The sequence below is a fragment of the Cyclopterus lumpus genome, chromosome 17 (assembly GCF_009769545.1).
Source record: "Cyclopterus lumpus isolate fCycLum1 chromosome 17, fCycLum1.pri, whole genome shotgun sequence".
NCBI lineage: Eukaryota > Metazoa > Chordata > Actinopteri > Perciformes > Cyclopteridae > Cyclopterus > Cyclopterus lumpus.
Window position 1 is genome coordinate 18,042,228 of NC_046982.1, and position 17,314 is coordinate 18,059,541.

Here is a 17,314-nt window from a genome sequence, read left to right on the forward strand (position 1 = left end):
TCATAGTCCTTATACTTTGTGGTTATATGCTTTTGGAAGGTTTAAATTTACTCATTTATAATCCAGTCATCATGATGCAGATATAGGCAGCATGCGCATACGCTTTTGTAAATACATTTATGTTTATAGAGCTCCAGTGTTGGTTATTATATTTGCACCCTTTGTTGTTTACTGCTTTTATAGAGAGTTTGACTTCTATATGAAGGCTAAAAACACATCCCATTGTTTCTGGGCTTACAATAAAAACGTTTTAAAGCTTTAATGATGGGTTGAATTTAGCTTTAAGAGACTTTTGTCAGCCAGTAGATGGCAACATTACTATGGTCTGTAAACATGTGACTCATGATAGAAAAGCTGAAAAATATCCAAAGTTGATGTGGAAATTACTTAATTTAAGGACATCCATTGTCTAAGTCATATTAATGCAAACTCGAATCACGTGTTGTTGTTTAATTTGCGATTTGAGTATTTAAATGCTGTACCATTAAAATGACTGGCACGATGTAGGACATGTATTTAAGGTAATGCCATTTAGGATTCATACCTATATTTAATCTTCCTCCAGAAAACTGATATCCGTACTGATAAGCTCACCTCGTGCAGTTGAGGTAAACTTTATTTAAGGCGACTGCTCGATTAAGGTTTGGTCTAAAATAGAGAAAATAACACATTTATATGAATTCATATACTATACAAAATATGATATAAATAAATCCATTTCTATGTATTGATATATTTTGTCCTACACAGCATTTAAAATACGCATTGAATACAAATGTAGAACATTTCGGCCGCTGCTCGTTTTTATGCCGCACGTTGGCGAACGCGGAAGTAGGTGGAGAGGCGGTTGGGTGGGGGGGAACCGTCTCGCTCCGCATGCGCACTCTTTGACGCTAAACTGACCCACCCGGTCGACATTTTCGACACAGCATCGTCAGCGCTGACGCGGAACTACGTGAAACTACGTGAGCGAAGGCGCAAGGCCGTCCAACCCAATGCTGTAATTAGTCACGAGTCAGCCTACGTAAAACTCCGGTAAGTCGCTGCAAAGCTGTCACACTTTCGCTCGGCGCCGGTCGGGGGACAGCGTGCAAACCCACACGCCCGCGGTGGTAAACCGTTCATTAAAACGTGTCGCTTTAAAAACAGGTCGGTGAATTAGCCGATCAACGTGGAGCAAAAAATAAATACATAAAAAGTTGTCGGCAGCCTGCAGTGGCAGCAGTTCCTTTTTTTTTTTTTTTTGAATTTTTTTTTTTTTGTAAGTTTGTTTGTATTTAAAAAAAAAAAAAAAGTTTGCGTCAAGTTAGACGGAGTCACGTGCGTCGGAAGTTTGGAGCGAAAAGGTGTCCCTTCAAAATAAAAGAATCCATAATCGAAAAATACCAACGCTTCATTCATTTTTTGTTTGTTCTTTTGCAAATCGTTCCGAAATATATGATTTTATTTAATTCCCAATTGCGCTGCAAAAAATAATATAGCGTTTACAATTTAAAAAAAGTCTTCATATGCAAACATATTGGGGAAGTTATAGTACACCTTTATTTCACTTTGACTGCGAAAAAAAGAATAAAAAGGAAGTCACATTCGCCTTCAAGAAGTTCTTTGGATAATGATTCTGTTACACTTGAAAAAGTTCAAAGCGGGCTTTATGTGCGTCAGTAAACAAGAAGTGGGAATTGAGGTTTTACAGAGACATTGGAAGTGAGTGTATACATTGTCCTCTGCTCTGGCTTTGGGGATTTTCATGGTTTACAGTGCAGCTGTGAGACCACTTCCTAATCTGATGTCTCACGCTTGGTACTAATCTTTATCAAACAGGGGCTCTGTAGTTGGACATGAGGGTCCCTCATGGGGGGGGGGGGGGGGGGGGACTATGATCTATGATGTGACGCAGGCTGCTGACGTCAGCCTGCCACTGATCCTCGGCCTTCAAATTCAATGACATCTGTTGTTCATCATCTCTGGCTCAAACCGGTTTGTGAAGACGTGTGTATTAAAAAACATATAAATATTTTTTTTTTTTTCCCACTTCTCTCTCTCTCTCTCTTGTTGTTTTGAATCTATTTAACTGGAGTTGGAGTTTGTAACAGACTCCGTCCTGGAGTGTGAAAAAGTGCCCCACCGGGTGGCTGCTGCCGCACACAATGAGCCGGAGCAATGCATGTTACGCAATACATATTTATCCCCGTCCGGATAAACAATCACTGCCGGCGGAGATCTTCAGACGAAGATCTAATCAGATTGTGTTCAATCACAAGCAAATGATCTACTGCCTTGGAAGTGGCCAAAAAAAATATATATATATATATATATATATATATAAGTGACAACTTTTCAGTTTACAACTTTTAAACGTGTGTTCCACGAACACCATTTAAAATATTTAAGTGTGACAATGAAACTCCATTAAAATATACTTCATTAAATACTTTTCGGTAGCCAGGAAACAAATAAAATCCAGGTTTATTGCAGGCAATATGGGTTTACAATGTGGGGAAAAAAAAACGTCTCCTTGTCAGAGGCGGCTGAGATCCTGTTTAACGAAAAAGGGAAGTACTGTAACGGGTCTTTGGCACCACGTGAAAAGATACTATTTTGACCTCTGATCGTGGTGCCGGAGAGGAGAGCGGGAGGAAGGCCTTTCGTCAGCCCCAGCAGCAGTAACCCTCTGTGTCTGTCCGTCTGTAGGTGGCCGGCTATGGATACCTCGGCCTCGCCTCGGCTGGACAGCAGTTTAAACGGCTCGGTGACGGACGGAGACGAGAGCCGGAGTGAAGACAGTCCGGTACACTCACCTGTCATGACGTGTTCTGCCACTCGAACGTTCACGGACAAGCGGACGCAGTTGTTCAGCGCGTTAACGCGTGGAGACGTCATGACACACGGTGTTTAGTCCTTTCCCCTTTTCTTTTGCGCCACGCAGGCGTCGGCGGAGTCTCCTGGTGTGACGGTTATCCAGCTGTGTGACGGTCGGACGGTGCAGGTCCAGGGGGTCATCCAGGCCCCGCAGACCTCCGTCATACAGGCGCCACACGTCCAGACGATCCAGGTGAGAGCTTGTTTTCTAGAACCGAAGACGGTGAATACATTTGCACCACGTTCTGACCAAAGGCAGTTTCGTATGAATAAATGAATATCAGTATCAGCAAGATCTCGAAATCCTTTGGTGTCCGAATCAATTCTCAAGTCATACAAGACACGACCAAGTCGGAATTTTTTATTATATCAGCAAATTTCAGTCAGATCTGTCGGAGCAAGCCTCAAGTTGAGTCTCATGTCGTCAAAGAGTCCAGGTCATTTCTTTAAGTCATTACAAGTCAAATCTGTCATATCAAAAAAGTTAAGCCACGTCTCGACTATCAAGTCATGCCTGAAGTTATTCAATTCTGGAGGCTCCATGTTGACTAGTGGTCTCATGTTGACAGGCTTGATGAGAGCAGCGCAGGATCCGAGGTCTAAGCTCATCAGTCTAACCTTCACATTCGGGAGGCGTTGTTGTTGTGTCTGGGAGGGAGGTCGCTCCAGCGACGTGTGTGTGTGCGCGTGTGTGGAAGGTTGGTTGGTGCAGACGCAAGGATGTTCCAGTACTTTTGGCACCTTTTTGAAGAGATAAAAAAAACTGTTTGTAAATGGGAAATTAAATAATGCCGACCCCCCCCACCCCACCCCTCCACACACACTCTGCACCCATCACATTTGATCAGATAAACGTGTCGCAGCAGATTTTCTCACATGTGAAGCAAAGCAGGTTACTTGAAAAGTGTCTTCACGCCGAAATAGGTCAGGAGAGAGAGAGCGGCGCAGTGAGGCGGCAGATGGCGACCACAAAGAGGTTTTGTTCACCGATTTCACAGAGCGCTGTACTTCATAGCAGTAAATATCCCGTGTCACCGTTTGTTGTTTTTGTTTGCGTTTTTTTAAAGCACAGTTCTGACCGAGCCGGATTATTCACAATGTTTGTATTCGCTCCCGTAAACAGGCCGATTCAAGATTTAAAAAAGGTTCCGCAAAGCGGCAGAAACCTGACGATTGGAGTCATTTCTGCTGCTTTTATAACCCTTCTGATTTTCAAGCCTGAAAGCATATACGCCTAACCTTCACTCACGTAATCCTCAATAGGTAGACACGGACACGCCCCCGCTTTAACCTCGGTGACATCAGACGTGTCCTTTGTCTGGCGCAGACATTGTCTCCTCGTGGGGCCGTCGCAGCCTTTGTGTTGGTAACACACAGCCGTGACGCATCGCCGTGAGTCACACGAGCGGACTGATTGATGACGCAAAGTTTGTTATCGTTTCAAAAATGTACCATTTGCGTCCGCGGACGTGTAGGCCTGTGTTTTCATGCTGCGGTGAAATAAAAGCTCGGGAGAAAAGGAGGATGTTACACAGTCGGTAGTCTGTGAGGAAAGAAATCAAAGTTCAGAATGAAAATCCTTCTTTGATGTCGATCTTCTCTCTCACAGCGTCACGAAAGTCCGAATTACAGAAAGCAGAGATTTAGCTTTTTAATACTGGTTGTTTGCTACAGATCGCCAGTGTGGCAGAGATGGAGGATGACGAGTCGGTCACAGACACCCAGAAGAGACGGGTGCTCCTCTCCAGGCGTCCGTCTTATCGGTGAGAAGACGTCAACACTAAACAAGTGAAGAAAACACGCATGAGACGCGAGACGGATATCTTGACAGGACACTCGGTTCATTTAACAGCTGGGAGTCAAATGGGAAAAGAAATAACCTCCAGAATCAAGAACAAGAATGTTTGCAACAGTGGACTGAATGTATTAAATACGAGTAATCAAACAATATTGAGGGATTCATCTCTGAAGAGTTTGAAAATGTTTTCCCCTTTTTGTAAATACAGATGAAATGCATTTGAATAATAAATGTATATGTGTGTATTTCTTTTTTTTTTGTAGATATTTAATCATTTTGTTCAACTTTTTCTTTTTCTTATTTTCTAGATTTTTTTATCATTATTACTTTTTATCACTACAATAAACATTTTGTTTAAACATTGTAGGGATGCTATAAGTATAGATGCATTAACATATAAAAAACAAACATGAGAGTATGATGATGATGATGATCAGTTTGTAAAGTGTAAAGTCTTCTCTCCCGCAGAAAAATATTGAATGAGCTTTCATCGGATTCTCCGGCAGTTCCTAAAATTGATGAAGAGAGGACTGAGGAGGAGGAGGAGGAGGAGGACGACGACGACGACGAGGAGGAGGAGGAGGAGGAAGAGGTCTCCAGTGCTGCCTCGGCAACAGTGCCGACCTCCATCTACCAGACCAGCTCAGGACAATATAGTCAGTACGCGTGTGAGCGTGTGTCACACTGTTCTATAACATAGTGTTCATTTAATTGTGTCCAATGACGTCACCCGTTGGTTTGTGGACGTCGTTTTGAAGCCTCGAGGCGCCATCTTAGATCACGGCCGTCGCCATGTTGGCTTTTTGCAACCAATAAACGGAGGTCGCCATATTTAGAATGCGGAGGAGTGACGTAGAGACAGTGTATACGTCTCTGGTAGCAGCACAGACCTGTCGATCACAGTAAGCCCCGCCCTAAAGCATACCCTGTTTTATGGTCTGTTTGACCACAATTTACTAAATGAACATCCTGCTGTATTAAAGAAGACTTGAAACTAGAGATTTAGACCATAAACTCATGTTTACTGAGGGAATAAATCAAGAGTCATTTTCTCATAGACTTCTATACAACCAGAGGAGTCGTCCCCTGGTGGACGTTAGAGAGAATGCATGATTTAAGACGTGAAGCATTGGCTTCACTCGACAGGTTGCTGCGTGTTTGCTATCAGTTAAATGTGGTAAATATCTTTAAAATACAACCGGCGCCAGTAACAGTTATCGGACGGGAAAAAATCCAACACATAGGATCATAGTTGCTGCATTTGCCATAAATTAGCGGTGCAGGAACATAATTCTCAACCTTGTGACTATACGGCTTATAGACCATTTCACCACGTCTGTGTATGCGAATGACATAAGATTACAGGGAATAAACGTGGACTCAAGCTCATTGTACTTTTTGTAAGTCACTTTGGATAAATTGTAAGTTGCTATTGTAAGTCGCTTTGGATAAAAGCGTCAGCTAAATGACATGTAATGTAATGTAATGTAACTCTGATCCCACACAGTTGCGATCACGCATGGGGGAGCCGTGCAATTGACCAGCCCAGGAGGGGAAGCCTTTCAGGGGGGACAGAGCGTGATGGTGGCCAGCTCTCACGCCCAGCAGAATGGAGCCACCATCTTGCAGTGTGCCGCTCAGGCCGGAGACTCCCAACAGCAGTTCTACATTCAGGGAGGACAGGTGCTCGTCCAAGGTAGGGTTCAAAGGATATAGAAAATGTCACGCGTAGCAAAAAAAAAAAAAAAAAAAAGGGAATTTTCCAGATCCTTTCAGCATGAGGAATAACGTACATCTCAAGAGTGACACGGCTTTAATTGAGGGATTGTGTGAAAAGAAAACGTACAAGACTCACCCACCACAACCATGGGTGTGAAGAGCGATAGGGAACAGTTTGTCCTGGGGGCTAGTACATTACCAGCAACGCTGAGAAAGTACATAATAGTGTCAATATGATGAGGGATGTTAATATGACAAAGTATACGTTTGTACGAGCACCAATCATCGGGTATTAATAAATGTCAAACGTCTTCATTTGACAGGAAACTCTTAAATGAAACTCTTTTGATTCTTTAAACCTATTTTATTACAATATTCAATGAATCCGTGAGATTTAATTGACACTGTTTGGGTCATACCATAGACACACACACACACAAAAAGGTAGCAGTGCTTAAGGACCAGTGACTCACTCATGGACTCATTTGTCACCATCAGCAGCATCAGAGTGGAGGCGGACGACCGTCTAATAGAGGGACTAATTGACTGTGATTTACGGGGCACCATCTCAATGAGAATAAGGATAGAGTATCACATAAGTGGCCACGTCATTTGCATTTTGATGTCTGTGAAGAATAGGGTTTCAATCCGAGCCTTTTTGGTTTCTTGGTTTTTTATCTTCTGTCTTCCTGTCTCACCATCACCCATAAAACCATAAACATAACAATAAACACAAAGACCTGGTCTGATTGGAAATTATGTGGGCTCCCTGAATACTGCATAGCAGAATAATAGCTAAAAATTAAACTAGATTGGAATATAAAAATACAGATGTGAACAAATGAAGCACACAGTATCATACATTACACTACATTCATACATTTAAAGTTTCAGCCAATTAAAACAAATGTCACAAATGATAAATTAAAACATCATGGAACAAATATCCTTCTACTCACATTGCCATATTAAGTACATATTAAAAAGTTGTAAGAACCCCCCATTTTATTGTGTCATGTGACGTTTCCCCTTGCATTTTAGAGTTGGTACTGTCCCAGCACAAGAGGAACTATGAGTGGCGTGAGTGTACGGTCATTGGTAAAATGCATGAGCCAATGCAGCACCGGCAGTCTTCACTTCTAAAAAGACCCTCAGCGAAGTCCCCCCCCCCCCCCCCCCCCCAACAAATCCTCTTGAAGATATGTAGATCTTGAGGGGAGCTCCCCAGTGGGTAGTTATCCGTAGTTTTGAAGGGTTGTGCCCTCTGCTGTCACCTCTATCTCTTTAGCACAACTCAACTGTGTCTCCTTTAGTATTTGGAAGCCAGAATCCGACATGGAGAGGCTGAGTGAATGTGGTCTGGACTCTGTGGAGGAGAGTCATGGTTTCAGAGACGCTGTAGAAGGACAGAATACCTGCACCGTGATCCAGGTACACTCCTAATCTGGAGGACTGAGGTCCTGAGACGGGAGTTCTGATGTTGCTGTGTTTGAATTGATAACCGTTTTTGTAAGAGGCTAATCCCCAAGACTTGCTGTTGTTTCCAAACACACATGTGTCGAAGGTCCCCGACCTGCTGATATCCTTATAGGCCACTGCTATTAAGACTTCCACTCCGCTTCTCTTCACCTCCCAGTAGCAACGCCCAGTCAGGCCCTCCTTGCTCAGGACCTGCCACCTTTCCAGAAATCTGTCCGGGTGCCAATGGTAAAGTTGAGTCTTTTTCACCAGTGTTGCCTTCCTGTTTCCCTCGGATAACAGCACATGTGTGTGCACCGTGTTTGGGTCCAGCGTGAGGTCACGTGAGTACCTGTGGTACTCACGTGACCTCACTGAACCTCGCTGAACAGCTCTTGTCGCGGGCTCCGGCGGTGTCGATGGCGCATCCGCTCCGGTCGCCGTCCGTGAGACCGTTGGCCATTCCTTGTGTAGAACCCTGTGAAGTTTATCTCTCACCTCCGACACAGCCGCCGTCACATCTTCCACGTACCGAAGAGGACGGGTGTAGCTCGGCAAGTCCATGGGTCCACCGAGGCGGGTGAGGGAAGGCTTCCTGTGGAGAAGACGGGGGTCGTCGTTGTCGTCGTCCGGCGCTTGCGAAAGCTGCTGCAGCTCGCCGTCTTTTCTTCTCAGATCGGCGATCTCCTCCTCCAGCTTGTCCCGAATCTCTGCGACCCGGCTCACTTCCGTCTTCTGCCGAGACCGGATCTGCATCTTCACCTCGCGTCTCTGCCTCTCAATCGTACCGATTAGCCCAGCAAAGATCTCCTCACTGTCATCCACCGCTTTGTCAGCAGAGCGGTTGAGAGCCTCCGCCTCCAGTTGAAGAACCCTCACGCCCTTCTCTCTGCTCTGGATTCGCTGCTGGATGGTTAGTCGACTGGCCTCCAGCTCTCGCTGCCTCTCGGTTCTCTCCGCCGCGGCCGAGACCGCGTCCACGGGACAGAGATGGCGGGCAAATTCCTCACGGGTTTGGTAGGAAACGTTCTCCGGACGCTTCTCGGTGAGGCTGACAAGCGTGTGCTTTTCAAGTGTCGGGGGGTCTTGGTGAGGCTGGAGATGTTGCTCACAGTAAGAAGCCTGACAAGTCTGACAGGCCATGTGGGCTTTCCGCCTCCTCCCAGTGCACACGTCACAGGCCACATCTCCGGGTCCAGCACAGGAGCGATCGGCTTGGAGTCCCGCCGCCTTCAGCTCCTCCACTAAATCCGCTAACGTGGTGTTTCTCACCAGGTCGGGCCTCGCTAGGAAGGTCTGTGCGCACTGAGGACAGCTGTGGCTTTTCTTCTCACCCTCCTCGTCCCAGACGTGTCTGATACAGCTCATACAGTATCTGTGTCCACAGGGAATAATGACCGGGTCCTTCAGTAGATCCAGACAGATTGAGCAGCCGAGCGTTTCTGGGTCCAAGTTAAATCCTTGCTCTGCCATTTCTACGTGAAAATGAGAGGCAGATCGCCCAGTTTCTTTTCTCTCTATATTTGTGTTTGGCGATCAGCTGTGAATGGGCTTGTCCGATCTTGAGATTTGCTTTGTTGTTTGGTGCACGCCCAATCCTTTTTACTGGCAGGTCTCAGATGTGGGTGGACACATCTGAGAAATGTCTGAGCACAGAGGAAGTGGGTCTACCTGAGAAACCAGGCGGGCGAGCAGGTAAAGCTTTTCACAATGAGATCCATTTGAGAAAGGAGCGGTGCGCGCCCGGTGTTTGTTTTCCGGCTTTCCTCGCTGGTCGGGGATCTTTCGGGGGAGATTGCTAATTAATTAACGAACAAATACATTGTGAAAGTGTAAAAGGGCGTAGAACATTATGATGGAAGTATATGGAGTTCACCAGGCTCTGTGTCTCATAAGTTGTTGCCTCTTTTTTGTGTTTATTACACAGATTTGGTGCTAAATCTACCGTTTTTTTTTTTTTTAACCAATTGAGAATTGATAAAAAATGTCACAAATCCCTCAAATACTACTTTTAAGAAAGCAAGACCTTGAAGAACAATGTGGTGTGCTATGATTTGGTATCAAAAAGTTTGGATTGTATTTCTCAGCGATTGGATGGCGAACACTTCTTTTAACCGAGGAAAGCCATACGTCCTCTGAATGCCCAAGGTCTCTCGTTTTTATGTTTCACTTGCGACCATCCTTGAGGTCACCACAGCTCATTGTATACACCGAATTCACCTTTTTTGGGGTGTTTCATTCACGTGAAAGGGCTCCTATGGAGAACAACAGCACCGCGCGTGAATATGATTGGACTCATTGGATCCACATGTCTCCGCCTTCCCAGTCATACGAAAGTTATGCTATTCCAAGAACAATTTGGGACCTCCGGTACCCATAAATATTCAAATAGACGAATACAACACATTTATACTGCACGCAAACAACTGCTTGGCCTTTGAGCAACACTGCAGGGGTTTAAGCACAACGCACAGGTGAGTAAATACAACCCTTTTCACGGGGCTGCGCTAAATATCTGTTCACGTTGCGATTGCCTTAAACAAATACGTTGTCCTCGTGCCCTCCTCGCGTCTCTTTACGCACACGGAACGACTCCCAACAGTTGGGACACAATATCCTCTTGTTGGTTGAGCGTCTCTCCGGTTGCGTCACTGGTGCTAAAAATACCAGCCCTCCACTACCATCCCTCCCCCCTCCCTCTGTGCCTGCCTTCCCAGCGCGCACCGTGTGTGTCGAGGGAGGAGGGACTCTAATCCCGGGTGTTTTACTGACTTCAGCGGGCAGGAGTGATGTCATTGTGATGTCAATGCCTGTAATTGTAATCGGGCTGCGGAGGTGACGAGTGACCACTCCGACGCGGAGAGAGCTTGAGAGGGAAGAACTAGAAAAACAAGAGGGAGGGGAGGAGGAGGAAGAGAAAGAGAAAGAGAAGCTCTGGCGAAGCGAGAAGGAGAAGAGTTGCCTCCGCGCGGCGTGTTCGGCTGCCGTGGATTATCGGAACCGAGAGATGGCTGTAACCGGGGATGAGACGGAGTCAGGTAGGGTGGCGCGCGCACTTTAAAAAAAAGAAGGGTTTTCTCCGGTTTCTTTCGGGGTTTTTTTTCCTGTCTGCGTGTTTGTGCACAAAGTGACTTTTGTTGTACTCTGGAGAGACTTCTGCACGGACATCAGGGCGAGCCGCTCGGGTTTACACCCACCTGCAAACAAGATGTTGAGCTGTTTGAACAGAGGCTTTTCAGACCGTAACAGGACCACTTCTATTTAAACTGCTGGCGGAGACATGTTTATGACGTGTGAATCACTTTTGTTTCGTGCATGGGGGGTGGGGGACACATGCCGCAGATTGGACCGCTGTCCTTCCTATTTCACCACGGGGAAAGAAAGCTCACCCAAAAAAAACAACAACAACAACAACAACAACTGAAAAGCGTTTTGGTTAGTCTGCCCAACTATGTTCCTGTTAGTCTGTATCCCGCTGTTACACTCACTCACACGCACACACACACACACACACACACACGCACCGTCTGCTCTGCTGTCAGGCAGAAAGGCAGTTGGGGATCGTGTGTGTGTGTGTGTGTGTGTGTGTGTGTGTGTGTATCCCGCTGTTACACTCACTCACACGCACACACACACACACACACACACACGCACCGTCTGCTCTGCTGTCTCAGGCAGAAAGGCAGTGGGGGATCGTGTGTGTGTGTGTGTGTGTGTGTGTGTGTGTGTGTGTGTGTGTGTGTGTGTGTGTGTGTGTGTGTGTGTGTGTGTGTGTGTGTGTGTGTGTGTGTGTGTGTGTGTGTGTGTGTGTGTGTGTGTGTGTGTGTGTGTGTGTGTGTGTGTGTGTGTGTGTGTGTGTGTGTGTGTGTGTGTGTGTGTGTGTGTGTGTGTGTGTGTGTGTGTGTGTGTGTGTGTGTGTGTGTGTGTGTGTGTGTGTGTGTGTGTGTGTGTGTGTGTGTGTGTGTGTGTGTGTGTGTGTGTGTGTGTGTTTGTGTGTTTGTGTGTTTGTGTGTAGCGCGGGGGAGGGAGGAAGAGGGGGGTGAGGGGGGGGGGGGGTGAGATAGTTGTCCGTTTGACGTCACTCCAGTTTCCTGGAACAGAGGCCAGGCAGGGAGGAGGGAATGCAAATCGGGCGAGTGAGACGCACACACTGACGTCAGCACAGCGCGAGTCACTCTGTTATCACAGTGACAGAGAGTGTGTGTGTGTGTGTGTGTCGGAGTGTGTGTGTCGGAGAGAGTGGGAGTAGATAGAAACTTCTCAGGAACAAAGTGCAGAAGAGAAACTGAGGGAGTCATTTGTTGATGAGTCAACTGGTGAACCACATCCAGGAAGCCACTTGCTTTGTTTTTCACTTTAAGGGATCAAATACGAGACGCTGCCGGTCAAATAAAATTTGTATATTTTGAAAAGAGGAGTAAAGGGTCTCTATTTTTATTTATTAATAATAGGACTCTTTTCAGCCAGCATCTAGTGGCCATCAGAGGAACTGCAGTGGGAGTTAGGTTATAGCAAAAATATTAAAGAATCACAGGCAGAGAAACACATTGAACCATTTTTACCCCCCCCCCCCCCCCAAAAAAAAAAAACAAGTCTAATCAGTTAAGAAACAAATATCTGTCCACAAGAACAGTCGAGGTCAGAGGAAATTCAACTCATAAGGCAGGAAGGAGAGCGGATAAGTGCTCTTGGCTGAAGTTGCTGTCGAACATCCTGTGTGGCGAAACACATTCCTGTTCGCTGTACTTTAAAAAAAAGTGAAGATGTTAAGAACCACACGTTAACGCAATTGGGGAAATCTGAGAAAAATGCCATTTCATTAATCGCATTTTGTTTATTTAAATAAAAAGGGAAGTAAGGGCAACAAAAAAAGTAAAAGAACTTGGTCTCCTAACACTTCTGTCCCCCCCCCCCTCCCTCCCCATACAGCTGCCACAGGAGACATACCCACCTACCAGCTGCGTTCGCCTAACTCGGGCCTGGCTCACAGCATCGTGATGGCGGCGTCCCCGGGGTCCATGCAGAACCCCCCACCGCAGCACTCCGGAGACATCACCCGCAAGAGGGAGGTCCGACTGATGAAAAACAGGTATGGCAGCCGGTGCCGAGAGATGGCGATGGAGGGGGAGGAAGCTCATAGGAATTTAATTATTATTCAGGGGCGACAAAAAAAATGTTTTTGAGTCGACAGGAAAGAGCATATCCCTCCACATGGTGGATCTCATTTTGGAATGAAAGCTAAAAGAGTATGGAAATACTTTTGGAATCAGTTTAACAATAAAAACCTTCAAAACAATGCGCTCCCTTGGATTGTGCATTGCTTGCTTTTTTTTCTCTTGAGCCTAAAATAAGCGACTAAACATATCTCCACCCCCCCACCCCCCATCTCTTCTTTCCTCTCCAGGGAGGCAGCTCGTGAGTGCCGCAGGAAAAAGAAGGAGTACGTGAAGTGTCTGGAAAACCGCGTGGCCGTGTTGGAAAACCAAAACAAGACCCTGATTGAGGAGCTGAAAGCGCTGAAGGACATTTACTGCCACAAGACTGAGTAGCGGCGGCCGCCTGTGGTCACGAGCAGCTGAAGACGGCGCCGTTTACAAACGACAAAAAAAGAAAGAAAGGAGAGAAAAAAAAGAAGAAGAACTGAACTCTGGAACAAAAACTTTAGTTGTTTCTGCTCACTCAGGCCTGGCGTCCCGGGGAATTCGAGAAAGAAAAAGAAAAGCTTGCGCTTTTTGCCAGATATTTGCCCCCCCCCCCCACCCCCCCATTTGTTCTCTCGCGCTCGTCGCATGCTTTGTGCTGCAGCTTTCGTGCACGTGCAGCCAGAGCCAGCCGACGGAGAGGAGCGGGAAGAGGAAGTACAGGTGCTTCCTGAAGAGGCCGGAGAGTTCCTCGGAGGTCAGAGGAGGTGCAAACCGGACGGCGTTTACCTGACGTCGTTTTATGCTTCGCCGTGTCACGCATTCCTCTCCGCGCGGAAAAAAACAAACACTTTGAGGCGGTTTGCATCTCATCGACTTGTTTTCAGTTTGTCTAGACGTTCTTTGTTTGGTCCAAAAAATAAGAATACAAAAAATAAATAACAAAAGTGTTTCAAGATGGCTGCTCATGCACAGAGCTGCACAAATAATGCTTCACGCCAAAGCAGCGGCCAGGGGGCATTACCTGAAATCACACGTGGTTTATCCGTCGATTGTAATATTCTAAAAATGAAATGAAACGTCGAAGCACAGAAAGAACCAAAGTATCTGAATTTATATTCTATTACATTCATTCGAGGAATTTCACTCCACAACTTTGGAAAATATTCTACAAAGAAAATGTCAGTTTGTGGCTGACGTGCGACGACGTGAATCGTCTATTCTACACGGAATACAAGTTATCTTTTGTAAAGCGACATCTCACCATAACTCACCGCTCTACTGTCACGCAAGCGTCTTTTTTGCGAACAATAGATATCCATTGTGCTACGAAACTGTATTTTGATTATGGCTGGATATTGAAAAATGCTCTGTTTTAAAGGGTGATGCCAATTTCTTTCTTCTTTTTTTTTATGTAAAGACCTTTTTATTTGAACGATATTGATCATGTTGTGTTCATGTTTCTGGTGATTTAAGAAGACTGCCTGCTTTTAAAAAAAGAATTTCCACTGAAAATATTTTAGAGAGCGAGAGAGAGAGAGCACCTCTTAACATGGCAGACTTATGGCTGCCGAAGCTCTCCAGCTAGTGAACTAGTGCTGAGCTCAGTGACACCACCATGACTCCCTCATGGCGTTGTGTTCACAGAGGAAATGGACGTTGGCTGGAATTCTACGAAAAATTATAATAAAATGATGTTTAATTTGATATCAACCGAGTTGAATTTACCTGCATGTAGTTATTAATATTTTTTCTTTTGTGTTTATCTTTTACCCGGTGTTCTCTTCTCACTGTACTTCCTCGTTTGAATTGTGAAAAAAAAAACTATTTTTGTTTATCTAATAAAACATTCAAATGAGACACGTGATTGCGATTTATTGCTCAACTTCCTGCCTCGGGAGGGTTTCGAGCCAAGGGGAACGGAACGCGTTTGCGAAGTGCTGCCCCCGTCTGGTAGGGAGAGGTACTGCAAGTGTTTCAGGGGCAACGAGAGCGAAGAGGACACCGTTTTAAGTTCCGAAGTTTGTTTGTTTGTTTGAAGGATCGCATTAGCTGTTGCTGCTTAACTTCCTGGGAGCCACTGACATACAATACGCAATACGAATATATTTGCATTAATATACATTAAATGATATTCGTATATACTTAAGAGCCAGTCAGAGTAAGTTGAATACTAATGACAAATCCATCTAGAGCTGATGTTTAAAAGATTGTGAAGTAATTCAAGCGTCATTTGAAAGGAATGTGCAGAGTTTTTTGACGAGAGATGACAATCTGCATGAAAGGGACACAACGGGAATGTTAAACAGTGACGCCTCCTTCCATTCAGAGCGTCATCTGCATGCAAATAAATACCTCTGCATGCAAATAAATACCTCAGCACATTCCTTTTCAAATCAAGGTTGTCAGAGTAGTTATCATTTATTTGTTTGTGTTTAAAAATAAATACATCAACACTTTAATTAAGATATAGGATAGATAGATTTTAGGCTGACGATATCTCTGCAGTGGAAATGACTCTGGCTGCATCGTCAGGGAAACACAAGGCAGAGTAAAATCAGTCAAGGCCTCGACGTTATGGCAACAGTCTGCACACAAACACAAGACGGCCCACGTGGTATCGAGACGTTTGCCTTCTCATTTCACTGAATTCATTCCGTCTCTCTCACTCGGCGCTTCTTATTGTCAGTAACTCCTTTCCCCCATTGGAGCTCACTCTAATAGAGATGATACCTCCATCACACCATGGAGCCTGAAGCCTAAAAACTATTAAAGGGTTATTATATATGTCAAATTGTCTGTAGCTAAATGAGGCAAACTAATATTTTAAGAGCCTCCAAAATAAGATTACTATATTTATTTTTTTAAGAAGGGGATGTGCATGAAAATGAGTAGTTTCCATAGCAACCTCTGGCTGACCTCGAAAAAGGTTTGATGGTGATAAAAGCAGCGAAGAATCTATACGCTCCTCTTTTCTGCCTCACATTCAGGTGTTTCTCCCTCTCATACATGCACGCTTTCATGTCTTTATCGCCCACGGGCACAAACACATGGAACTCTCTTTCTCCGATGGCTGTTCTTGAAGAGAAAAGCCTCTCCTCGTCTTATCTCCTCCACATTCTGCCTCTGCTCTTGAAAACCGTTACACAATTGAAACGACACTCCAAATGGTTTGATTGCACGTTCCGTGGACTGTACAACGTTACATTTATTTAATTTGAGCGAATATTAAAAAAACATTCCCAATGCATGACAACGATTTGGCTCTATTTGATGTATTAAGTCGGTATGATGTCAATTGCTGTTGAAAAGTGCACTCTTTCATTGTTCGCTGTTGGAGGCTCATCGATGTTTAATTGTGTGGCCTCTCAAACGTCTTCATGGCCTTCAGGTCCAGAGAGGCTGGAGTGGAAATTTCCACCTCGAGACTTAAGTTAACTGGCTGGAGACACGAGGCCTTCTCGACTGCCTTGACAACGTGAACTGTGGTCGAGGAGGACCTCTGCTGGTCGACACGCGCTACTACACCTCAGAGCCCAAAAACCACAACTGTAAAACGTTTCGTAGGTTTATCTTAAGACAAGTTAGTTTCCTTGCTGTCTTAAAATGTGTCAACTAACTGACTCTTACATTTCATTTCTTTTTTAAATTTCTTTTCACCGGCTGCATGAAAACATGTCAATCTAGAGACATTACATTTCATTTAGCTGACGCTTTTATCTAAAGCGACTTACATTCGTACACCGTAGAGCAATTCGGGGTCAAGTGTCTTGCTCAAGGACACATCGACTAGGGCTAGCGGAGGCGGGGATTGAACCGCTGACCCTCTGATTAAAAGACAGACATTATGTTAATGCAGCTGCTGTCCTCTACAGTTTCATTTGTTATCTCAGTGGCAGCTGTTTTTCGTTGTTCTTCATGCACAATATAACAAATCTACCAGTTTCTTCTTGATAAAAGAGGTCCGTCTCACTTCAACATGCACAAAATAATAGGTCCGCCGTGGGTAAGGCCTCATTCTCATTAATAAGCTTCAAACAAAGCATCCCTTTTGTTTCCAGTCCTTATATACAGCCATGTAACTGCAGAAGTGTGTGTCATGATTCATTGTGTCATTGTCACTGATACACAGGAGGTGCAGGAGTCACAGAATTCAGGGGGGGGGGAAGTGAGACGCAGCCGGGTGGAGGCCCTGGCGCCACTCACGCGGTGCTATAGTACAACCTATAGGGATTATGAAGGCAGACTTTCCCACCTTCAAATGGGGCCATTTGGAATAATACTAATTTTAGTCAGATTTATGTTTTGTAAAGGGTTCTTCAACAAGATAGTTAGGTTT

At 45.1% G+C, this 17,314-nt stretch overlaps 2 protein-coding genes and 1 long non-coding RNA gene across 4 annotated transcripts; 1 reads left to right on the top strand and 2 right to left on the bottom strand.

Annotated features, from left to right (window-relative positions):
* Window positions 1–838: 838 nt before the first annotated feature.
* On the top strand, window positions 839–14,682 carry crema (cAMP responsive element modulator a). Of its 2 annotated transcripts, XM_034556534.1 has the most exons (8): window positions 839–1,035; window positions 2,692–2,788; window positions 2,927–3,052; window positions 4,534–4,622; window positions 5,126–5,313; window positions 6,165–6,353; window positions 12,764–12,923; window positions 13,239–14,682. In XM_034556534.1, exons 2-8 carry the CDS (start codon window positions 2,702–2,704, stop codon window positions 13,381–13,383), a joined length of 984 nt encoding a protein of 327 aa, XP_034412425.1. In that variant the 5' UTR covers window positions 839–1,035; window positions 2,692–2,701; the 3' UTR covers window positions 13,384–14,682. The 2 variants fall into 2 exon arrangements, with proteins under 2 accessions (XP_034412425.1, XP_034412426.1); XM_034556535.1 differs by lacking the exons at window positions 839–1,035; window positions 2,692–2,788; window positions 2,927–3,052; ... (1 more) ...; window positions 5,126–5,313; window positions 6,165–6,353 and adding an exon at window positions 10,543–10,872.
* Window positions 2,969–4,038, bottom strand: LOC117747117. Its single transcript, XR_004611377.1, has 3 exons — window positions 3,736–4,038; window positions 3,478–3,600; window positions 2,969–3,067 (listed from the first exon to the last, which is right to left on the bottom strand). It is a non-coding gene; the product is annotated as an uncharacterized LOC117747117 (long non-coding RNA).
* LOC117747115 (tripartite motif-containing protein 16-like) lies at window positions 6,534–10,521 on the bottom strand. The gene has a single exon (XM_034556533.1). It carries the CDS (start codon window positions 9,305–9,307, stop codon window positions 7,661–7,663), a length of 1,647 nt encoding a protein of 548 aa, XP_034412424.1. The 5' UTR covers window positions 9,308–10,521; the 3' UTR covers window positions 6,534–7,660.
* Window positions 14,683–17,314: the final 2,632 nt, after the last annotated feature.